The following is a 25,672-nucleotide window of genomic DNA, read 5'->3' as shown; positions in this document are numbered from 1 at the left end:
ACCCGGCAAACATTGTTTTGCCATATGAGTCGTCTATTATCAAAGGTGGCAATCTGTGCATTTGGACAAATTTTTTTTATTGATATGTCAATACAGATTGATTTGAATATAATCGTCTCGTTCAAAGAATACGGTTCAAAACCTGCATTAAATAAAGGTTAATAGTTAACCTGTTATTTATCTAAGATGTCGTTCAGAAGAGTTTTGTGACTGCCAATGGAATACAAAGTCAATAATTCGTTTTTCTGATTTACCAATCATTGTACAAAAGTCAGATTGCCGGCTTTGATAATAGTCGACTCATATATAAGATTTCTAGGGAATTTCTAGTGTAGAAAAAAAACTAACTTATTGTAAGTGTGTAAGGATGTGGTAAATGAGTGAAAGAGGTATGTAGTGCTGTGAACGATGAGGGAATATATAATAAAAATAACAAAACCTCATTCAACCACATAATACCTCAGTATAACAAAAAAAAATGTCCAAATAAAAAAAAAATGTTAGGGGTGGACAACCCTAATCACTTAGGGGTATGAAAAATAGATAGTAGCCGATTCTCAGGCTTACTGAATATGCATAAAAAATTTCATGAGAATCGGTCAAGCGGTTTCGGAGGAGTATGGGAACGAACATTGTGACACGAGAATTTTATATATTAGATAACCTAGAATTGTTTATGCCGCTACATCAATAAAATTTATATTGTTCCAACTGTAGTGTTAATTACATAAAACACGACTTTACGTCGAAATAAAGAAGGGACTCTATATGAGATCCCTCATATGCATAATAACATCCATTAAATAGTGGAGAAATCAATAATAAATTACAGTTTCCGAAGCGAAGCTAGGGCGGGTTGCTAGTGACTTAATAATCGAATTATTGAAATGAGGTTATGCACCATTTATGCACGGTAATAGTGATCACGGGTTCAAAGCACTGACAACAAACACCTTAGCTCGAAAACACCAGAGCTCACAGAAGAATTGCAACACAAATTAATTATTATCGATCATATATTTCTAAGGTTGCGTACACACGGCATTATCCTGTACGTTTTCTTTGTATTCGTTATTTTAACGTACAATCAGCCGGGTGTTCGTACGATAGATGTTCATTCGTGTAAAAACGAACGTGTGAACGAGACAGAGCTATACTATGCGCCACTCCAACGTTATAGTTCACGTCCTTACGGATCCATCAGATCCAATAACCTTTGCATTAGACGCCTTCAGCTCTAACACTAGGAGCAGGCTTAGGGACCCCGGTAACCGTACTCGTCGAACTCGACAAAGAGTTCGCCGTGCAACCTAACCCATGAATCAGCTCGCTGAGTTTCTCGCCGGATCTTCTCAGCGGGTCGCGATTCCGATCCGGTAGTAGATTCATTCGCGAAGCAGCTGCTCTTGAGCTGTTAGGTCTCCTTCGGAGGCGCTCGGGTAGCTGTTAGCAAATCCCGCCCCTCCTGGCTGAGCCTTTGCTCGCCCACCTGTCCTGGTGAAACTGGAAAGGCCTCCGGGCCACCAGTAATTCTTCAATCATAAAAAAAGAACCTTATAGTTCATTCGATTTGCTTGACAAGTCCGTTGAGTATTCGTTTAAACGCATAAGCGGTTTTTTGCAGTACAAACGACATGTCAATGGTTTTATGTGCAATGTATATGTGCCACTATTCATTCGTTAAGACGTGTAAGTACTGCAAATAACTTTTTACTGGTGGTAGGACCTCTTGTGAGTCCGTGCGGGTAGGTACCACCACCCCGCCTATTTCTGCCGCGAAGCAGTAATGCGTTTCGGTTTGAAGGGTGGGGCAGCCGTTGTAACTATACTGAGACCTTAGAACTGATATCTCAAGGTGGGTGGCGCATTTACTTTGTAAATTTCTATGGGCTCCAATAACCACTTAACACAAGGTGGCCTGTGAGCCGGTCAACCATCTAAGCAATAAAAAAATAAAAAACCTGCAGCCAATGCCATGTGAACCGAGCCTAAGATACTACAAAAATCAGTTCACAACGGAACAAATTATTCCCCATACATTGAAAAGTAGTCGCAGTGCATATCGGAACACAGCTTAAATCGAGTTTAATAAATATCTCGTTCACGCCGTCGAATTATAATAATAATAATACGTAATATCGGGATTCGCGGTCATTCATTCGTTCTTAGTTTTATTAAATGTTCTATCCGACTCGCCGCGGCGCCGCTCAGACCAATTTAGTTAGTGTTTAACCACAGAGCGTGTTTGTTGCACGTAGCAATGCTGTAGTAATTTTTAAACACAAATCTGTAAACTAAAATAATAATAACATTGATTTAGTTCAATTTGTGAAATAATAAGTTACTTGAAAATTTGTTATATTAAGATAGTGCACTGAAATTGTTCAGGTAAGCTTAATAAAACACAGTTTAAACAAATTGATAATTAAAACGTGTTTTTGACGAAAAAACCGCTGGTCTGGTATGATCTGGATGTTTTAAGCTATAGCTATGATTAAACACAATTTATGCATGTATTATTTATAATGTTTATTTTGTTTTATTTTTATTATAAACTAGCTAACCCGGCAAACTTCGTAGTGCCTCAATCGATAAATAAAAGCCCCAAACTTTTGTATAAAATAAACTTAAAACAAGCAAAAGGAATCCGTCCGACGGGGGGACACATCAAAGGAAAAACAAAATCGTTATTTTTATTTAATTCCGAGCATTTTCAAATTTATTTACCTTTTAAACCTTCTCTGGACTTCCACGAATAATTCCAGACCAAAATTAGCCAAATCGGTCCAGCCGTTCTCGAGTTTTATCGAGACTAACGAACAGCAATTCATTTTTATATATATATATATATATATATATATTATATATACCATCTAAGCAATAAAAAAAAAACCTCCGTCCGGTGGTACCTATCGGTGTGGACTCACAGCAGGTCCTACCACCAGTATTTACGCAAATTATATATTTTGCGGGCTTGATTTTTATAACACGATGTTAATCGTCCGTATCTTAATGAGCCAGACGGCCTGTGTACTTATTTAAGTTACGATTATAGTCTATACCTAGTCAGGTCATAAATTCTGTCACATGTTTAATGTAAAATAATTGAAACAAGTTTATTCATTATGTAACCATTCATATACCAAAATGAACTTAACAAAACATAGATTCTTATGACACTAAAGTTTATTCAAAATGAAATCCGTGATTTTGAATACAGGCCTTCAATCTGCGCGGCCAGTCGTCTATCGCAGCACGAACGAGGTCCATGTCAATATCGGCGGCTGCCTTAATCAAGGATGTCTTGAGTGACTCCAAATTGGGATGTGGCTTTGAGCACGCCTTTTCCTCCAAATATTGCCATATCTTGTAATCTAACGGATTCAAATCTGGACTGGAGGAGGGCCAGTCTTCGTGCCGGATGAAGTCGATTTCACGCGCCGCCAGCCAGTCTTGTGTGCTCTTCGCTCTATGAGCTGGCGCCGAATCTTATTGGAATACCCAGTGCCTGTTATTGAACATGGTATGAGAAACAGGTTCCACAAGGTTCGTCAGGACTGTATTTTGATACACAACTGCATTCGTTTTTACACCTTTCTCACAAAAATGTACCTCTGTTAAGCCCCAATAAGAAACTCCCAACCATACCATGAGCGAGGATGGAAAATGACCTCGTTGGACACGCGGAATACGGTTGCTCGCTTCTTCACTACTGTGTGCGTACACCTTATCATTTTGTTTGTTGTAGCTCTCTTCTACGGTAAAAATTTTTCATCCGAAAAAAGAATTTCCCGATATTTTTTTCCCGCGTACCGCTTCAACAAAGCGCGGCATCTCTTCAGTCTCAGGTCCATTAGACGAGCATTCAAACGATGTCCTGTTTTTCTTCGATATGCCCGAAGCCCTAAGTCTTCGTTTAACACCATTTTCACCGTGGTTCTGCTTAACCCCATCTGAAGGGCCAACAGTTTCTGCTTACGTTTGGGATTTCTTTGAATTCGCGCCTTCACAGCTTTTATCACTGCTGGAGTCCTAACAGACCGAGGGCGACCACTTCTTGACCTGTCATCTACACTAGAGTCTTCATTGTATCGTTTGATGGTACGATAAACGAATCTTTTGGTTATATTCAAATTTTTCAGTATGTTAAAAATTTGAATTGGCGCGTAACCGCAACGATGCAACGCAATAACTGCAACACGGTCTTCTTTAAGCGTCTTCATATTTAAAAATGAGTAAAAATTCTAAAAGTATACATTTTTATTTTCAAGAACAATTCGAAATTCGAATTCAATAAACTTTTTTGTGGCCAGCATTCTAAAAGAAAAGTTTTTACTGTGTGACAATACTTATGACCTGACTAGGTATATATAAAAATGAATTGCTGTTCGTTAGTCTCGCTAAAACTCTAGAACGGCTGGACCGATTTGACTAATTTTGGTCTTGAATTATTTGTGAAAGTCCAGAGAAGGTTTAAAAGGTAGATAAATATGAAAATGCTCGGAATTAAATAAAAACAAACAATTTTGTTTTTCCTTTGATGTGTCCCCCATCGGACGGATTCGTTTTGTTTGTTTTAAGTTTATTTTATACAAAAGTTTATAGGGCTTTTATTTATCGATTGAGGCACTACGAAGTCTGCCGGGCCAGCTAGTGCTTAATAAAAATTCATAAATTTAGTAGGTAACGTAAATTCTAGAATACATACAGAGGTGCAAATCTCGTCTGTCCTGAGATAAGACGATTTTTTTTTTATCGAAAACGTCGCGTGAATTTACAAAATTCCTTATCAATTCTAATAATTTGAGTCCGGATGACCGTGCATGATTTGTTTCTATTGTCTATTAAGCTACCCATAGATAACACAATGCATTAGTCACAGTCACAGTCATACGATAGGATTGGTATCAATATAGGTACCTATTCGTGAAAATTTTCGTGATCTACAATCTAGTATCTACTATTACACAAACCTCACTTTAATCTATGTGCAAAACTATTGGCAAAAACACAAAAGGGCAATGCCCATTTTCTATGGACGTTTGGGCCCCTAAAAAAAGTTGTCGCGTCATGGTGGTTTTAACTTATTTTGATAGACAAAGAAATATCGTTTCATATTCAGAAAACTATTTTTATATTCTCACCCAGGCTTAAGAGAAATCTGTTTTTTTCTGCAGCTAACATTAAGTTGTTAATTGTTTTTTTCGAATTCAATAATCGCTTTCATCATTATTTACAGTATTAAATAAGTTAATTGTGGTTAATGTTGCTAGAAATAAGCCCTTACGTACATTTTATTATTATTATATCCTCATAATAATAATAAAATGAAATGAAAATCCGGAAGCCGACAACGATATTGTTGTTGTTGTTTTTAAATTTGCCAATAAGCAGGCAAAGAGCGTAGCCTATACAGCCTAGTCTGTCGTAGTTATATTTTTTTATGTCAATAAAAAGCCGGTGTATCTCTTTTTATTGCTTTTTGGGAGTTTTGACGTCAACTCGATGAATAGCTCATTGAGTGAGCATGAATTTCCGCAGACCTTTTATCTTGAAAAAAAGACAGTCACTGCTATGTTAGCCACAGTTTTATTCCAATGCCTCAATAATCGTGAACAACGATTATTGACATTTAATACACAAAACAATACCCAATTTATATATTATACATCACAATAAACTATTAAAAAAACATTAAAATAAAACTTCAAGTGACGCTTCACTCGGGTTGCTGCCAAAACTCTGATTATATATAATAAGAATAGAGTAATGGTAGGCCATTGAGATTTTTACTAATGGAATCATTAATATCTAAAAATATTAAATAAAATAACTCATGGTTTTAAATAATAATTATTATTACAATATATAAATATTGAATTGAACAAAAATAAACTAAAAAGTCTGTGAATTATAACCATTAGTTATTATTTTTTAATTTGTTGTTCAAGTCACAGACAACTCTTTCGTTTGGCAGCATATAGGTTTACTATAAGGCTATATGGGCTGTATGGCCTATTGGCGAATTTAAAAACTATGGCACTAAGTTTTGGGATGTTATCAAATAAGTAATTTATTTTTTTGTAAAACAATGCCAGGGTGAAAGAAATGTTGATACATAAACTAAACAACGTAAAAAAATAAGGCATAGGCTTATAAGTACAAATAGTTTTGACATAAAGTTGGCCCACTTTTGGGCATTGTCCTTTTCTTTCGCATTCTATCATTTATTTGTAGAACGATTTCTTTGTTATATATTCTTAAGATGCTATTCGATTAGCTTTAGTTTTATCAATAGAACGTTCTGGAAATATGAATGAACATTATTATAGAACGGAGTTCTTACCACGTTTTTTTTCTTCATTTTAAAGACTTCACGATCACGCGTGGGTCTAAATCGTGAAATAATTGTGTTCATAATGTTTTTTTAAGGGATTTTTGACCTGGTAACTAAGACCTTTAGGTCAATTCCTATTTTAATTTATATTCTTATTTTTATGAAAAATGATAATATGGAGTGAATGATTAATTTGAGACAATAATCAAGTCGTAGAAGATAATTTGAAGTCGTCGTGGCCTAAAGTATGTCTAAGACGTCCGGTGCATTCGTAGCGATGCACCGGTGTTCGAATCCCGCAGGCGGGTGCCAGTTTTTCTAATAACAAATGTTCACTATTGACTTCCACTGTGAAGGAATAACATCGTGTAAAAATCAAACACGCAAAATTATAATTTGCGTAATTAGGTACTGGTGGTAGGACCTCTTGTGAGTCTGCGCGGGAAGGCACCACCGCCCTGCCTTTTTTCCATGAAACAGTAATGAGTTTCGGTCTGAAGGGTAGGGCAGCCGTTGTAACCATACTGAGATCTTAGAACTTATATCTCAAGGTGGGTGGCACATTTACGTTGTAGATGTCTATGGGCTCCGGTAACCACTTAACACCAGGTGGGCTGTGAGCTCGTCTACCCATCTAAGCAATAAAAAAAAATCCAATCATTTTTGAGTTAATAATGCATATACTTTGTTCGACTCTATTTATGATAATCTGATTTTATTTCGTTGAAATTTATTTTCTTTTATGTGAAGTGTCAATAACGTAACAAAATTAAATAATGTTTAACAGAAAATGAATCTTAAATGTAATTGTTAAGATCAAATTTCGCTTGTACGAAAACCAGTGTCGCTAAAAACCCGTGTGACATTCAAATTTATTTTGTCGTTTTTTGGCGGGAACGCAAAGAGCATAGTTGTATGAAATGTTACTTTTCTTAATTTAATATTTCTTAGGTTTTAAACATGAAACAATGATGATTTATTTAACATACTTAAATATGTTACTGTAACTTTGACAATTCTACAGATACTATTTAGTATCTGTAGAATTGTCAATTGTTTAGTGATGTGAGGTTAAAATCGCTAGACGTCGCGTCGATCCAACAAGTTCATTGAACTCTCAGTAAATTCCGACCATTTTATTGAGAGGTAAGCCCTTGTTTATATAAAACCGAGACTTCGACCGAAGATTCAAAGTCACCGAGGACAGTCACACTTCGATGTCAGCTTTTAAACAATTGAAAAATCACGTATTAATTATCTAAGAATCTTCATTTAGAACGAAAAACGTGTTTTTGTTTATCATTCACGCTGTTAAACGCACAAGGTCGTATGTAACAAAATGACGATTAAGAAAATGGTCTTTCTATGCTAGAAGCTAAAGACTAGTTTTGTTGTTTATTTAAAAACAAATACTTAATGTCTGATAAAAATGACCCTCAAATTGTTTAGCATTTAGTAACAGTGCTACTGTTTTGTTATGGTGATATTCAAATGTATATGCAACATAAAAAAATATTTTTAAATTCAGCGCCATCTATTGTATAATAGCGTATTTTTAATATGCTTTTATTAGCTTCATGCGTATGTTAACATTCATGTCATTGTAACGGAATCTTTGACCGTGATTTTGACGGATTTTCAAAACGTCAGATTAACTCGAAATTTGACGTAGTTACTTATCAAAGACCGATGAAAATTCAATATTTTATGCTATCAGCACGCTGTGATAGCCTTTTTGACATATTACAATATGTGTAATGCATAAAATGCATCACGAAGGACCTAAGCGACCCTGAGACGTTGCCGGGTACACTACAAGTACCAGTCAACGTCCTCGTCGAATCCGTCCCTTGCGACGAAGGGCTCGACGAGCGAATTAATCCATAGACACAGCCCACTGAGTTTCCCGCCGGATCTTCTCAGTGGGTCGCGTTTCCGATCCGGTGGTAGATTCTGCGAAGCACCGCTCTTGGTAGAACATTCCGGTTTGAGCCCCGTGAGCTCACCTACATATTAGGGTGAAGCCTCTTAAGGCTATTAGTATAGGTAGGAAAAAAAAAATGCCAGGTATCTGCCGAGCGACCGACCACCACGAACATCACCGAAGAAACGCGACGAGTAGTATAGACATCAGCGCCTCCGCGGAATATTAATGAAGAATTGAAGTTGTAGTTGGAATATTGAAGACACCATTGAAAAGATCATCGGTTATATTGAATATAGAAGAATTCGGTTTTAGTGACAAGATCGGTCGGCTCGGCTTACGTTTAGCAGCGAAAAGTTTTGAGTTTCATTTCGAGTGAGCTTGTGCGATATCGTACACCTTAAGGCTTCGTCAAAAAGAACGCGTAATTAGCGCGCGTCAGAGCGCTAAACCGACGGCGCGCTATGACGCCGAGATGTGTTGTACAACTATGGTAACATACCGTCAAACAGAGCCCCAGCGCTATAAGTACGCAGCTCTCATTTTATTTTAGCGTCCGAGTGAATGTGTATTAAAATACATCAAGTATTTGCCCGAAAAATTGATAGAAATAGTCAGAAAATACCCATGCTTATACCACAATGCCACATCTGAATCACTCGACATCTTAATACTTTTATATTTTCACACTGCTATCGAAGGGCACTATGATTTAGCGAATGCGTTGCGTCAAGGAGCGTTGTGTTCGTGTAGTCAATTTGTGTGACCTGAAAACGCGACGTTAAAACGCAGCGCTAAGTACGCGTTCTGTTTGACGAAGCCTTTAGGCGCGGGTAATCGCCAAGAGACGGGCATCCGTCTTATATGATTGTCAAGAAATCTTATAAGATCAATAAACCCGTCCAAGCCGGGCTGATGTCACTCGCCTTATCGACACTTGTATAACGTGATTGTTAGATACGCATCACGTGTAATGTGTCACAATGATTATCCTAAATTTTGTTGAGTTCCGCCCTGGCACAAAGACGCGGGATGATGCACCCTAAAATGGCGAACACTGATTGAGCGAGGGAAGAAGCAAGATGGTGTTTCGTAGCGTATGGGATATGGCAATTTGTGTACTTTGCAACCTATGGGAAATTGTTCTAATAAAGGTTTTTTCGGTGAAAGCCAAAATGAACGATCTGAATATTAATATGAAAATGAATATACATACTTTATATGCACACAAGTAACAAAATAATACGAAAAGAGACCAAAAAAGGTGCAACAAAAGGCTATTATTTAATCGGACCCGTCCATATCGCTATTTTCACGGTCGTCACTGCTATCATCACCTATATTAATCATAGTCCATCATAATCCCTAGATTATACACTTAATATTTGAGTACATTAATTATTATAAGTTTGTTCTCTATCAAATCAAATCAAATAAATAAAAAATTATTCAACATAAATGAAAGTACATACTTGTTGAACGTCAAAAGAAATACCGCCAATTCACAAAAACTAGCCTCCTCCGAGTAAAATATTATCTATGTTACACCAATAATTATAATCAAATAAAAAAAATAAAAAAATGGTTCACGGAACTCGATAGTTTAGATATCAATGTAATAGATAAATTTTGTGTCCTAAAAAATAATACATTCGATAAATGTTATGACTAACTGCACGTCGCTATTGACAATAAAGATCAGCAATTTGCTCCTTCAAATGTAATCTATATATTAATACGTGAAGCAAAAACTTTGTATCCCTTGTTACGAAAATTGTGCGGACGGAGGAGTATGAAATTTTCCACACTTATAGAGAATATAGAGAAGAAGTGTACAATGCTAATATTTTTTTAACATAATGCATAAAAGATACATTAAATCAATAAAGAAAACATTACACACACTACATACCATGTATTTGACGCACACACGCATGCATACTATTACTATAATTTATTGCCAAACTTTTGTTCTTGACGTCTGTGGTTAAATTGAGTATAGATTAATTATTGTTTGTCTTTATTAATACGAGTAGTTACTATTAATACGAAGCTTCATGAGTGGACAAATGTCAAAATGACCATCGTAGCGTGCCGGTAGTGTAAGCAGTTAGATCATATTTACTTTCAGCAGTCAAAACAACAAATTCATTAGAAGTCGTCGTGGCCTAAAGGATAAGACGTCCGGTGCATTTGTATATAGCGATGCACCGGTGTTCGAATCCCGCAGGCGGGTACCAATTTTTCTAATGAAATACGTACTTAGCAATTGTTCACGATTCACTTCCACGGTGAAGGTATAACATCGTGTAATAAAAATCAAAAACCCGCAAAATTATAATCTGCGTAGTTACTGGTGGTAGGACGTCTTATGAGTCCGTGCGGGCAGGTACCACCACCCTGCCTATTTCTATATATATATAAAACCATTCACCACAAATCATTATTTTCTTAGTCTTATTTTCTCAGGCTTTTTCTGTTTTTTTTTCAGACAATCATGAGGTGTCTCGGACTGCTTTTCTTCTTGGTGTGCGTGGTGACGTCGGCGCGTGCGTACCACGTGCTCTGCGTGTTCCCGATACCTTCGCGCAGCCACAACTCCCTCGGCAAAGGGATAGTCGACGCGTTGCTTGAGGCTGGTCACGAGGTTCGTTTTTTGAAGTGATATCTTCTTATGGGAGGGTAAGACGCTTCGTTACGTAACGCGTTACGGCGCCAGTCTGTCTGGCGTCCCTTTCTCGCGCGCATACAACAGCGGTACTAAAAACGCACTTATGTATAAGCCGCGTCAATAAAGAAACGTACCTGCACTGACAGATGGTAGGGTCAACAAATAAAAAGAAAAATAGAATGAAAAAGTTGTTTATTGTAAAAAAAATATAAAAAACAAATGAGGATGTATTTTACTTTACGTTGTAGTTCTCTATGGGCTCCAGTTACTATTTAACACCAGGTGGCCTGTGAGCTCGTCCACTCATCTAAGCAATAAATAAATTTTAAAAAGTTAGGCAATTCTGACCCTTAGTAATAGAAAACGTCATAATTACTTCAGTGCGCCGCGTAGGTCACCGGCGACCTACATGACAGTCAAAGGGCTAATGATGTTTGTCACTAATTAAATTCCGGTGGTAGATTCTGCGAGACACGGCTCTTGCTAGGGTTCGTGTTAGCAACAACTTCGGGTTTGAACCCCGTGAGCTCACCTACTAGTTAAGGTTACGCTGAAATAGCCTGTCGAGGCTATCGGCCACAGAAATAATATCAAGATAGAACGGCGAAGTGAGCGTGGCACCCGTGCCAAAACCATGCACTATATTGCATGCTTTTCTAAACGCGCTCTCATTACGCAACATGAGTAGGTTTGTAGGCAGCGGCTTGGCTCTGCCCCTGGCATTGCTGAAGTCCATGGGCGACGGTAACCACTCACCATCAAGTGGGCCGTATGCTCGTCTGCCTACAAGGACAATAAAAAAAAAAGTCCCGCTCCTGCTCTCGCAACGTAAAAACATAGACAAATCGATACAAATATGCCTTATAGTGCTGTGGCAAACAGCAAAAACAAAAATAATGAAGCGAATATGAAGAAAGGAGATATTTCATATCATCAGTAAGTAATGAAATTCAGTAAAGAGTCTGAATAACCAAATACTGGTTCTACTTTTACTATGTTCGTTGATTTATTTCTGTGCTATCAGCATAGGTAGGAGATAAACCGGCATCACTGCACCATTTTGAGAAGGCGGCACGACATGAGAACCCTCTTGTCGTGGCCGCTGGAAACTACATACCCGATCCTGTAGACCGAATGGTAAACCGTCGACGTCACCAAAAGCACGTCATTACGGATCCTAGTGATCCATTAACGGTGCTTTTAGGCACCACAAGCACCGGTCACCGTCCTCGTCGAACCCGTCGCTTGCGACGAAGGGCTCGACGAGCGAATTAACCCCTAGACACAGTCCACTGAGTTTCTCGCCGGATCTTCTCAGTGGGTCGCGTTTCCGATCCGGTGGTAGATTCTGCGAAGCTCTGCTCTTGCTAGGGCCAGTGTTAGCAACACTCCGGTTTGAGCCCCGTGAGCTCACCTACACACGTTAGGGTGAAGCTGAAATAGCCTCTCAAGGCTATCAGCATAGTTAGGAAAACAAAGGTAATAAAAAAAAAAAAAAAGTGTGTGTGTCCGCTCCGACGCACGACTGGAGTTTACTGGATATAAAAAATTAAACGAAACAATACGAGAAATAGTTCTATATTACGACAACACGATACACTACAGATTATTAACAAATTAACGAGACACAAAACAAACGACTAACAAATATATGAAAATACAATAATGAGAGAAACGCGCGATCAGTACGAGGCTTTGTGGCGGACTGCCGGCGCAGGCATAACGCATTTCGTGTGACATGCTAGTACGATTTTGGTCCCCATAATTTTCATACCCCGGGCCTATATATGTAAATCGATTCTAAAGGAGTAAACTCCAAAAATAATTAATCGACTCCTGCTCCAAAGAAGGAGGTCGTCAATTAGACGATACTATTTTATGTGCGTCTTGTTTTGGAACTTTTGTTTTCTAGGTCAAACGATTTTTAATGATGCTTTAATGATCCCTCTGAAATCTGGTGTTTGTCATGTTGTATTGGTTGTACCTTATCAAGAACAGACCAGTCATTTTCGGGTTATCCTTAATAATGCATATTTAATTAACTTGGACCGGATTAATGATTTTCTCATTTTATTTTGTATTTTGACAATTTTTTTTTTTCAATTCATTAGCATATTATTTCAACAAACTAGCTAACGATTCGGTTTCTGATTTATAAAAATTGAGGACGCGTGGATTCCCGTCTACAGACCGGTCATCATCCTCGCCGAACCCTCAGACACAGCCCACTGAGTTTCTCGCCGGATCTTCTCAGTGGGTCGCGTTTCCGATCCGGTGGTAGATTCAAGGAAGCACTGCTCTTGCTAGGGTCAGTGTTAGCAACACTCCGGTTTGAGCCCCGTGAGCTCATCTATACGTTAGGGTAAAACTGAAATAGCCTCTCAAGGCTATCACCATTCTGCATAGGTAGGTAAAAAATTAAAAAAAGTGTTAAGTCCCTATAGTACTATATTACTGGGAATCCTAGCCCTAGACTTATTATTACCCACACGGGAATATACTATAATAATTGGGTCTCTTTTTGCCGCGTATCTTGCTTTCCTATTTTAAGAGTGAGACAACCATATTATAAAATTATTGTGACGTCATGCCTCGTCATCGTGGTATCCCCAACGGAAGTTTCCAACACGGCCGCTTGACGTAGAGAATGAAGCTTCATATTCTTTTCCAGGTGACCTGGGTGACTCCGTATCCTCCGAGCGAACTGGCCAAAGGTCTGAAGATAGTCGACGTCAGCGCTACAGTATCTATAAGTAAAAGTAAGCGATTTTTTTTATTTTTTTTATTGCCCTTGTAGGCAGACGAGCATACGGCCCACCTGATGGTGAGTGGTTACCGTCGCCCATGGACTTCAGCAATGCCAGGGGCAGAGCCAAGCCGCTGCCTACCGCTTAATACTCTCCACAAGCCTCGTTTGAAGAAGGACATGTCATAGAAATCTGATACGAAAACTAAGTTAGGTTTGTTGAACGAATTTCGACTTTAACATCTTAGGTTTTAGATAGAGTTTTCTTAGTCACGTTTGTTTTAAGCAACTTCTAGAACATTCGAGATCAGCAGTAATTTCTATGTGCGTATGTTTTTAATAGGCCCTGGGCTTGATGTGGTCGTGGCTTAAAGGATAAGACGGCCGGTGTTCTTGTATACCGTGATATTGGTATAGCGTGAAGTAGTTACTGGTGGTAGTACCTCTTGTGAGTCCGCGCGGGTAGGTACCACCACCCTGCCTATTTCTACCGTGAACCAGTAATGCGTTTCGGTTTGAAGGGTGGGGCAGCCGTTGTAACTATACTTGAGACCTTAGAACTTATATCTCAAGGTGGGTGGCGCATTTACGTTGTAGATGTCTATGGGCTCCAGTAACCCCTTAACATCAGGTGTTAAGTTCTAAGGTCTCAAGTATAGTTACAACGGCTGCCTTTAATCCGAAACGCATTATTGCTGCACGGCAGAAACAGGCAAGGTGGTGGTACCTACCCGCGCGGACTCACAAGAGGTCCTACCACCAGTAATTACGCAAATTATAATTTTGCGTGTTTCATTTTTATTACATGATGTTATTCCTTCACCGTGGAAGTCAATCGTGAACATTTGTTGAGTACGTATTTCATTAGAAAAATTGGTACCCGCCTGCGGGATTCGAACACCGGTGCTTCGCTTCAACACGAATGCACCGGACGTCTTATCCGTTAGGCCACGACGACTTCAAACCCGAGTTCAACATGCATGACACTAATTTCGTAATGTAAATTCCGCAATGTCGATAGGCACCAGAGATTCAGGCATCTGTCAAATATCTTGTGTTGTACGACAGCTACCGCCATTTTTCTATCTTTCATCCTTCTTAGCGGTGGACATGCATGAGCAGAGAAACTCGAATACTGGTGTATCTTTCGTGAAGGCTTTGGCCGAGAACATCACCAGGGTTTCCCTGGCAACGCCGGCTCTACAGCAGGCGATCGTCCAGGGGAAATACGACGCGGTCATCACGGAAACGTTCTTCAACGATGCCGAAGCTGGGTTAGTACGGTCATTGCTATTTCGATTTGGTGGTGCGTTCAGCGAAGCACTGCTCTTGCCGGGGCTGGCACGGGATATCTCAGGCTCAGCCCCCGGACCGGACGTAGCGTAGCTGGAACAGTTGTTAGGCTACCAATGAATGGTTGGGAAACTAAGAAACTTCTTTATTCTTTATTGTACACACAGTTCTGTATGTGTATGTGCATTACTATAATTCTCATATTGTATTTGTTATTTTAGTTATGTGTTATTTGTTCTACACACACTCATCACTTTTTATTATTATTATTCTCATTATCCTCTCGCAGGTCTGCTGGAAGAGATTTCTTAAAGAAATAAGCAGTGCCTTTGTACATAATTTTCCTATTACTCTGTATTATGTCCTCTTTTCTGTGTGTACATAAATAAATAAATAAAATAAATAAATAAATAAACAGTTAATACATAACAATAATTGCGAAAAGTTATAAAATGGCGACCCTAACTCAACAATTGAGTTATCTAACCGTTCTTAAAGAGGGAGAGCTTTACGTAAGTGGGTAGAAGAGTACAATCTAATCAATTTACTTATTGATACACTACACAATAACGATAATAATAATAATTAAAAAAACACTGTATAGATACACAATTACACACATAAATAACATAAACATATAAATACACGTACATATATAATGAAATAATAATAATATAATAATAATATAATAATAATAAATAATAAATAAATATTTACTAACAATCACGCCACGTTATCTGGTCCCGTGATAAGTTCGTAAAGAACTTGTGTTACAGGTACCAGATAACGGATATAAATGTAAGATTTTTATTATACACATACATATTATATTTAATATACATCCATAACCCTGGAAAAGACATTTATATTTTATCAAACAAATATCTTGCCTTGGCGGGATTCGAACCCGCGACCCCCTTGTGTAGTGACCATGTCACTTACCACTACACCAGACGGCCGTTAAATACATAACGACATACATACATGAAATACATAAAATAAATACATATTGATAAGTAATACTAAAGCGATAGATAGTGCTCCTTGAATGCTTTCCTGAATACTTCAATTCATCTAATTCAAAACATCAAACATTAGCCCTTCGAGGTAGGCTAGTTTAAAGTTAATAAAAATCGATTAGCGGTCGGCAGCGGCTTCGCTCTGTCCACGGGCGACGGTAACCACTCAGTATAAGCCTCCTCTTTATACTTGACCAAGATCCGACCAATCGCTTTTGAGTTACCCTTAATAATGCGTATTTAATTGACTTTGACTACATTGATGTTACTACTCATTTTAGTTTATTCAAAGCGGTTTTCTTTGTTGTTATTTTTCGAAGTAACGTAGGGAGGAAAATAACGTATGTAACGTTTTTCGGTTACACGCCATCTTCATTTCTTTCGTTACGCGCCATGTTTATTTTATTTCTATTTAGTTTGTTGTCAAAAGATGTCGTTGCACGTAAATTCAACAATTCCTGAATCGCGGTGACGAGATGTTAGACAGTTGATAGACGTTCTCGTATTTCTCTTGCTAATTCACACTCGCCTGGCGTCGTGATACCGTGATCACGCCGGTTCCTCCGGGGTGCGGCTGCTCCATTGCATTGCGGAATGGTTGACCCTTGCGATTATATTATATTTTATTTTATAAGTTTCACTTCTACCGTGTGTGACTTGTAGACTTGCGCAAAACATCACTTCTCAATGTAATGTGATATGACATCACTTTTACAGACAGGTGATATTACTCGAAAACATTACACATCACTCTTAACATTACTCGGTGCGTTCAATAGATACTGTGACGAATACATTGTATGTATCTATACACCCGAATCATTACTTAAGTGATGTGTTCATACTTTGTATTGTAATACACTGTTATATTACTTGACAGAGATTGACTTATTTAATAATATAATAATTTTATTTTTTACTTAATATAATTTATTGTGGGATGAACGGATTTCATATGGCGACTTAGACTGCAAATTGAGCTCGACGATAATGTTAATATACGAGAGCAGTAGACGCATTGTTTTGGCGCGGTCTCCTCAAAATGCATCCAAAGAGGACTGTACTTTCATTTAGACGCCATTCTTTCTTTCACTTATTAAACACGCATTAAAACAAATAATAAAACTATCTTCAAACAAGTGCTTAAGTAATTCAAACACAAAAATTAATATGAAATATTACTAAACAATTACGAGCGATTAGCAATTTTACAAAAGTTGAGAATAAAAAATTAAGTAACTACTTGCGGGGTAGCTACCGGCTGGCCCATGAAAAATATAAACACAAATACCTATATTAAAATTCAGACGTACCATAGGTATAAAAATGTACCTAGCGGCCAGGGCATACGGTTCAAAATCACTAGGAATAATTCCGTGTCGCTTGCTCATTTATTTTGCGTAGATCGGTCTGTCTCGCTCGCTCGGTTCCGTTCGTGTGTCAAGCAACATTACACGACAAAGAAAGAAACATGTCGGGTGATAGCTTCGCTAGAAGTAATAGTGTTCTGTGGGTGATAGTGTGGTGTTTGTTTCCTTCGCGTAATGTGTGATGTTGCATTACATCGTAGAGTAATATTACCGAAGTAATATCACTCGCATTACTTACACATGTCTACTTCTCAGTGGGTCGCGTTTCCGATCCGGTGGTAGATTCTGCGAAGCACTTGCTAGGGTTCGTGTTAGCATCGTCGTCAGGTTTGAACCCCGTGAGCTCACCTACCAGTTACGGTTACGCTGGAATAGCCTCTCTAGGCTACCAGCTTAGGTAGGAAAAAAAAAAGCTAAATCACACTCACCTGGCGTCGGGATACCGTGATCATGCCGGATGTTCCTCCGGGGTGCGGCTGCTCCATTGCACTGCGGAGTGGTTGACCCTTGCGATTATATTACATTTTATAAGTTTCACTTCTACGGTGTGTGACTTGCACACACACACACATTTTTTCTATTATGAACCTAAAGAACCTGGCTTAAATAATTAAGGTCGAAGCGAGACTTCTTAGACCACGCTCGTATTCCCCGTCTTCTTTGCAAGGGACCGCATCGCGTTATTTGAGGACGTGTAGGAAAGAAACGAATTTTTGACTTGTAACGTGTGTTTTCTGCCGTGAAGCAGTAATGCATTTCGGTTTGAAGGGCGGGGCAGCCGTTGTAACTATACTGAGATCTTAGAACTTATATCTCAAGGTGGGTGGCGTCATTTGCGTTTTAGATGTCTTTGGGCTCCAGTAACTACTTAACGCCAGATGGGCTGTTAGCTCGTCCACCCATCTAAGCAATATAAAAAAAAAACTTATTTCAGTTACGGGGCAGTACTTCAAGTGCCCTGGATCTTGATGTCCAGCATCGCAATGATGCCTCAGTTGGAAGCCATCGTCGATGAGGTGCGGTCGGTCACCACCATACCGCTGCTGTTCAACAACGCCCCAACCCCCATGGGTTTCTGGGACAGACTGAAGAATGTCTTTCTCCACAGCGTCATGGTGATATCTGATTGGTAAGTGAGACTTGATTTAGGGGAGTTTCATTAACCATGCGTTGTTTGTGTGAATGGAGCAGGATGTAAGGACGGGTGTACCGGAGGGGGGGAAGGCGTAAGGGGGGCCAAGTACCGCTGGTCTGACGTTGTGGAACACGAGCTTCAAGTGCCGGACTGGCCAGGTGTAGCCATTTTCATCGGTTCTCGCGATATTCAATACTATTTTTACGTATTTTTTTAAATTTTGTTATATTATTGTCATAACATTGCGGTATTTCGGTAATGTTGCACCCAGGGATACCAGCGATTTGGAACGCCTCGTGGTGACTGCTAAAATAGGGGGAAAAGGCCTAGGGGTAGAGGTCCCAACGATGGTCGGACCAAATAGCGGAGGAACTGAGGGTACCTGTCAGCGACGCACTCCACCGAGCTACAAAACGGGATCGATGGAGACAGCTGATTGACGGAATCGGACGGAGTCACGATTCTCAGCAGTGAGGACCGATCGAAGAGAAAGAGAGTCATAACATTATTTTAGTCGTCTCGGAAAACAGTTCATTCGTGTTGATTGAGCTCTAAGGTTTTTTTTTGGTCTGAAATTGGTCGCCTTGGGTTTATTGCTTACAGGCTAGACCGCCCCAAGACGGTGGCATTCTACGAGTCCCTATTCGCGCCGCTGGCCACCGCCCGGGGGGTCGCGCTGCCCCCCTTCGAGGAAGCCCTGTACAACGTGTCGGTGCTGCTTGTGAACTCCCACCCGGCCTTCGCTCCGCCCCTGAGCTTGCCCCCGAACGTCGTCGAGATCGCGGGCTACCATATCGACCCAAAAACACCCCCCTTGCCGAAGGTGAGGTATTACTTTGAAAACGCGAATTCTGATGGCTCTCAAATGCGAAACTCGTGATGCGGTTTATAGGCATCACAAATGGCCATTCAAGTTGGAATGCATGTCTAACTCGCAGATGAAATCAGCAGCATTGTGGTGACTTTGTTTTACTAATCACACTGATTTGTATGTAAATATTTATTAATAATAGTAATTTAATAATAATTTTCACTGGTGGTAGGACCTCTTGTGAGTCCGCACGGGTAGGTACCACCACCCCGCCTATTTCCGCCGTGAAGCAGTAATGCGTTTCGGTTCGAAGGGTGGGGTAGCCGTTGTAACTATACTGAGACCTTAGAACTTATATCTCGAGGTGGGTGGCGCATTTACGTTGTAGATGTCTATGGGCTCCAGTAATGACTTAACACCAGGTGGGCTGTGAGCTCGTCCATCCATCTAAGCAATAAAAAAAAAAAACCAAAACTCAAAAACAACCACCCTTGCCAGAAGTAAGTCACTATTTTCCGATTGTGTCAATATAACCGGCAAAGACTTATAGAAACTTAAAGTTTTCTTTTGTTATTCATTTGATTATGGAAGCTTTGAGAGCCGCATTGATTTGAAACCCGATGTATTGAAACAGCGACACTAGAAAGAGACGAATCATATAGAGTGGTCGACTATGAATATGGCACGACACAAAAACAGTCCGAGCGCTCACTAAAGCACTCGAACGACTGTGATACGTCACGTAGGTAGTGTGCGACAAAGATAGCGCTATACAAAGCCGAAATCAATCGATCATTCATGTTCATGTTCATGTTCATGTTCACGTTCACGTTCACGTTAATGTATGTTTCGCACTCGCATTCATATTGTATTGGATACCAACATGTTATACATCAGCACACTACACTACAAGTAACATAAATATTAATAGGTAGTAATAGGTACTCGTCCGCTGAAATAGCCTCTCAAGGCTATCAGCTTAGGTAGGAAAAAAAGGTACTCGTAAATGCTAAAACACGTGCCAACGACACGTGCCAACCTCATGAAATAGTGAAACACACGATTCATTATTTTATTTAAAAATAGAATAATAATACTACACTAGAGGTCCCGCAGTAGTCGAAATTCGACTATAATTAATTGGAATTGTATGTTTGTACACTATTATGATTGTATTTTATATTTCTATAATCACAAATTTCGCCAAGGCTACACTATAAAAAATATTAACAAAGACAAACAATATTTAATCTCAATTCGACAGGACTTTTTGGCGGGAACGCGAGGTGTGAAGTTATGCGATTTGTTTTATTTTGTCAAATTAATGTTTGTTCAGGTTTAAATGTGTAATAACGGTGATTTATTAACTGTTTAGTATCTGTGAAAGTGCACAAATGTGGGAAAATAAAACAAAGCCGTTGGACGTAACTTCTCGGGATCCTCCAAAAAGTCCACTGAAAAAATCTTAGTAAACGACCACCATTTTACTGAGATTATATTACATCCCATATCATCTCATCTCATTTCATTTCATTTCATCCCAGTTGATTAATGTCTGAAATTGATTATTCATTTAATTTCACTCCATATTATCATTTTTCATAAAAATATCCCATCATCTCATCTCATTTCAATTCATTTCATTTCATGCTATGCCATTCAGCTTCATTTCATTTCATGCCATGCCATTCAGCTTCATTTTATTTCATAATATCATATTTCATAAAAAAAAAAGATTAGTCTGTATGGTGTGATACCTTCGCCTTTCCATTTGGAAAAATAAAACTATATCTATCTATCAATTTGACAACAGACGTCAAGAACAAAAGTTTGACAATAAATAGTATGCATGCGTGTGTGCGTCAAATACATGGTATGTAGTGTGTGTAATGTTGTCTTTATTGATTTAATGTATCTTTTATGCATTATTTAAAAAAAATATTAGCATTGTGCACTTCTTCTCTATATTCTCTATAAGTGTGGAAACTTTCATACTCCTCCGTCCGCGCAATTTTCGTAAAAAGGATACAAAGTTTTTGCTTCACGTATTAATATATAGATTAGCTACTACATCAAGTAAGGTTTTAGTTGTCGACTTATCGTCCAAAACATGCGACAGGGTCAGCAAAAACGTCCAAATAATACCGGCTGGGTCTAATTATTTGATTCTCCGACCAGTCTATTGAGAACCGCATACTTACCGAGCCTGTCCAGTATCTAAGACCCCTGTAGACCATCAACCTCGAAGCAGTTATTGGAGTCAATGGCTTATAAGAGCGAGTGGTAGGGTAGGTAGCGAGTCGTTGTGGCCTAAAGGATAAGACGTCCGGTGCATTCGTATGTAGCGATGCACCGGTGTTCGAATCCCGCAGACGGGTACCAATTTTTCTAATGAAATACGTATTTAACAAATTTTAATGTTCACACGATTGACTTCCACGGTGAAGGAATAATAATACCGTGCAATAAAAATCAAGCCCGCTAAAAATTTAATTTGCGTAACTACTGGCGGCAAGACCTCTTGTGAGTCCCCACGTGTAGGTACCACCATCCCGCCTATTTCTGCCGTGAAGCAGTATTGCGTTTCGGTTTGAAGGGCGGGGCAGCCGTTTTAACTATACAACTATACTTGAGACCTTTGAGCTCATATCTCAAGGCGGGTGGTGCATTTTGGACTCCAGTAGCTGTGAGCTCATCTCGATAAATGGTAGTGTCTATGTCGTACATACTTCGATACTTTCAAAAGTCCTTAAATCCCTGAGTGACGTCATCAACCTTATGTTTTTCGTCGGCCAGGACCTGCAGAGCATCCTGGACTCGTCGCCGCAGGGCGTGGTGTACTTCAGCATGGGCTCGGTGCTCAAGTCGTCCAAACTCTCCGAACAAACTAGACGAGAGTTATTGGATGTGTTTGGGTCTATACCGCAGACTGTCCTTTGGAAGTTCGAAGAGGATCTCCAAGATCTACCGAAGAACGTTCACATTAGATCGTGGATGCCTCAGTCCAGTATACTAGGTATGTTCACAAATAGTGTGTAATTTTTCGTGGCCTAAAGGATAAGACGGTCGGTGCATTCGTATCGAACGATGCGGTGGTGCCGTGGTTCGAATCCCGCAAACAGGTACCAGTTTTTGTAATGAAATATTTAATTTACAAAAATTCACGAACCACTTCTACAGTGAAAGAATAATAACATCGAGTATTAAAAATCAAGCAACAAATGCAATATGCCTAAACATTAAACAGTCGAAACATATACTGGTGGTAGGACTTCTTGTGCGTCCGTCAGAAAGTACCTACCACCAGTAAATACGTAAATTATAATTTTTGCGGTTAAATTAACATTACCCCCCCCTCTTTTCACAACAGCTCATCCGAACATGAAGGTCTTCATCACGCACGGCGGCTTACTCAGCATCCTCGAGACCTTGCATTACGGAGTACCGATCCTCGCTGTGCCGGTGTTCGGGGACCAGCCCTCAAACGCCAATAGCGCTGTCCGTAACGGATTTGCGAAAAGTATAGAGTACAAGCCTGATATGGCTAAGGACATGAAGGTGGCCCTGAATGAAATGCTGAGCGACGACAGGTGAGCTAATTAGGAATCATTAATAAAAATTAATATTCGCCAATAAAACCTCATCATTTTAAGAACTGCATGACTAAAACTACATTAACCCTTTGACTGCCGTATAGGTCACCGGTAGGGTTGCCACGTTTTTTTTTGCAGATAGAGTACATTGGTTATTATGGGCAGGAAAAAAAGTACATTACAGTATGAAAATAAAGTACAATTTATTTATTATTATCATGTTTAAATACATATTGTTCATTACTACCTATTGATAAAATTAAACACGAAATTGTGACAATTAATGACAATGACATTCTTGACATTTGAGGTTAAGTTGCTAGTCGATATGGCGTTGGCGAGTGGTGACATCGATTTCTCAATTGCGCTTAACAAAAAAGTACATAATATGTTTAAACTTTTCAAAATCCCAAAGGAATCAAATAATGCTAAATAAAGTATTTTCGTGTACTTACTTTATTTTTCACATAAAGTATAGAGTACAATTAGCTGAAATAACGTACAATACTTTATTATGAAGTACAGGTGGCAACCCTAGTCACCGGTGCCCTACGCGGCGCACTGTAGTAATTACGTCGATTTCTGTTACTAAGACGTCTGGATTGCCTAAATCTTTGCCTTCTTTTGTTTGTTAATGTATGTTTTAGTATTTAAGGTCCCTTAGAAATAGATTACTTACTGGTGGTAGGACCTCTTGTGAGTCCGCACGGGTAGGCATCAACGCCCTGCCTATTCCTGCCGTGAAGCAGTTTCGGTTTGAAGGGTGGGACAGCCGTTGTAACTATACTGAGACCTTACAACTTATATCTCAAGGTGGGTGGCGCATTTACGTTGCAGATATCTATGGGCTCTAGTAACCACTTAACACAAGGTGGCCTGTGATCTCGTCCACCCATGTAAGCCATAAAAAAGCCTATTATAATTTTTTTCAGTTACTACAAACGTGCGAGATATCTGTCGAAGATCTTCGGCGATAAGTTGGTGCCGCCGGCCAAGGTGATATCGCATTATGTGAAGGTCGCCATCGAAACTAATGGTGAGTTATCTTCGTCGGTGAAGCAGTCGTAGGTTCTGTTCGATTGGGTGCTAGTCATATGCGAAACAGCCTTGGGCGTGTGGATCTCCTCTTCATATCCACTCTTGGCTGGTAGAGCTCTGCTGTCCAGCAAGAGTACCTGCCAAATAGAGTATTCTTCTTCTTTTTCACTCCTCTCTCTCTCTCATATCGTCATTCACACACTCCATCCATGTCTTCTTCGGTCGACCTATTCCCCCTCCACCTTGCACTACCATTTCCATACATCTCCTAGTCACGTGCATCTTCTCTCTACGCATCACATGTCCATACCACGCTAACCGTCCGTTTCATTTATTGATTACCGGGGTTACTTTCACACTTCTCCACATAGTATAAAACAAAGTCGCTTTCTCTGTCCCTATATCCCTACGTATGCTTAAATCTTTAAAACTACGCAACGGATTTTGATGCGGTTTTTTTTAATAGATAGAGTGATTGAAGAGGAAGGTTTATATGTATAATATAATAATAATAATAATAATAATAAGCCTTAAAATTATTATTCCATTAGAAGCCGACATTGTCCCTGATGAACATAGGCTACTTTTTTAAATTTTTATTTTATTTTTCTTTTTTGATTTCATGTGTGTTTTAATGTTTCCGAAGCGAAGCGAGGGCGGGTCGCTAGTCTCTGATATACTCATTCTTTATCTCGTCCATTCGTGTCACTCCACACATTCATCTCAACATTCGCATCTCTGTCGCATTCACTCCTCTATTAAGCTATACTTTTACAAAGATTGAATGACGATTAGTCTTAGGCTACTTTTTTTAGACTAGCTTCGCCCCGCGGCGTCACCCGCGGTACGACAATAACCGCGGGTAACCGCGGGTTTTTTTTATTGCCTTTGTAGGCAAACGAGCATACGGCCCACCTGATGGTGAGTGGTTACCGTCGCCCATGGACTTCAGCAATGCCAGGGGAAGAGTCAAGCCGCTGCCTAATGCCTAACTATCATTAATGTTTCCGAAGCGAAGCGAGGGTCGGTCGCTAGTTATAATATATTTTATGTTACAGGAGCCTACCATCTGCGCTCTAAGAGCCTGCTGTATCCGTGGTACCAGCGTTGGCTCGTGGACATCATAGCGGCACTACTTCTGGCGTGCCTCGCGGTGTACGTAGTGGCCAGGAGGGTCTTGTGTTACCTCTACACCTCCGTGACCGGTGGGGGCTGTAACAGGAGTGTTAAAGTCAAGAAAAACTAATCTCTTAACTTATCGCCTATGTATATATTTTTTGTTGATATATAGATACATGACATTTATTAGACATTTTTATTAATATTTCAACAAATAGTACTGTTTTTCTTGTTAAATTTGAATTTCAAACTATGTTTTCATTATGTATTCTTTTATTATTATTATTATTGTATTCCATCTTCGAGCAGATGAATTGCCAATGTTATGTCCGCCATTATTGTCACATGCATCAATTAAATATAGGCCATAAATTAAATAGTTTAAGTTATTTTCAATGTTAAATGTTTGTGATGTGGCAATACTTTTTTAAATAAATAAATAAATAATAAACATTTTTATTTTAATCTCGTTGTTTTTAAATATGTTTACTGTACACTGGTATTGACGATCCGATTACCAGTGCCCGTGGACATCAACAACGTAAATGCCGCCACCCAGCTCGAGACTCTAAGCTTAAGGCTGCGTTCCCGCTGATGCGGAGTTAAGCCGCATCTA

General features: G+C 39.3%; 1 protein-coding gene across 2 annotated transcripts; it reads left to right on the top strand.

Moving 5' to 3' along the window:
* The first annotated feature begins 2,017 nt into the window (after positions 1 to 2,017).
* On the top strand, positions 2,018 to 25,521 carry UGT41A1 (UDP-glycosyltransferase UGT41A1). 2 transcript variants are annotated; one of them, XM_038019611.2, is made up of 10 exons: positions 2,018 to 2,388; positions 10,753 to 10,908; positions 13,604 to 13,691; positions 14,781 to 14,952; positions 18,295 to 18,489; positions 19,099 to 19,318; positions 22,103 to 22,322; positions 22,677 to 22,896; positions 23,832 to 23,935; positions 24,996 to 25,521. In XM_038019611.2, the coding sequence occupies exons 2-10, from the start codon at positions 10,759 to 10,761 to the stop codon at positions 25,181 to 25,183; spliced, it is 1,557 nt and encodes a 518-aa protein (XP_037875539.1). In that variant the 5' UTR covers positions 2,018 to 2,388; positions 10,753 to 10,758; the 3' UTR covers positions 25,184 to 25,521. The 2 variants fall into 2 exon arrangements, with proteins under 2 accessions (XP_037875539.1, NP_001243993.1); NM_001257064.1 differs by lacking the exon at positions 2,018 to 2,388 and having other exon boundaries at positions 10,759 to 10,908; positions 24,996 to 25,183.
* The last annotated feature ends 151 nt before the right edge of the window (positions 25,522 to 25,672 follow it).

Source organism: Bombyx mori, chromosome 24 (assembly GCF_030269925.1).
Source record: "Bombyx mori chromosome 24, ASM3026992v2".
Lineage (NCBI taxonomy): Eukaryota > Metazoa > Arthropoda > Insecta > Lepidoptera > Bombycidae > Bombyx > Bombyx mori.
This window is presented reverse-complemented; position numbering and strand designations above follow the sequence as displayed.

Bases quoted from the DNA above. Each gene is read 5' to 3' on its own strand.
- UGT41A1 (XM_038019611.2), top strand. From the start codon at position 10,759: ATGAGGTGTCTCGGACTGCTTTTCTTCTTGGTGTGCGTGGTGACGTCG. The intron at 18,490-19,098 runs GTAAGTGAGACT...TATTGCTTACAG, and splicing joins GTCATGGTGATATCTGATTG to GCTAGACCGCCCCAAGACGG. The intron at 22,323-22,676 runs GTATGTTCACAA...TTTTCACAACAG, and splicing joins GCCTCAGTCCAGTATACTAG to CTCATCCGAACATGAAGGTC.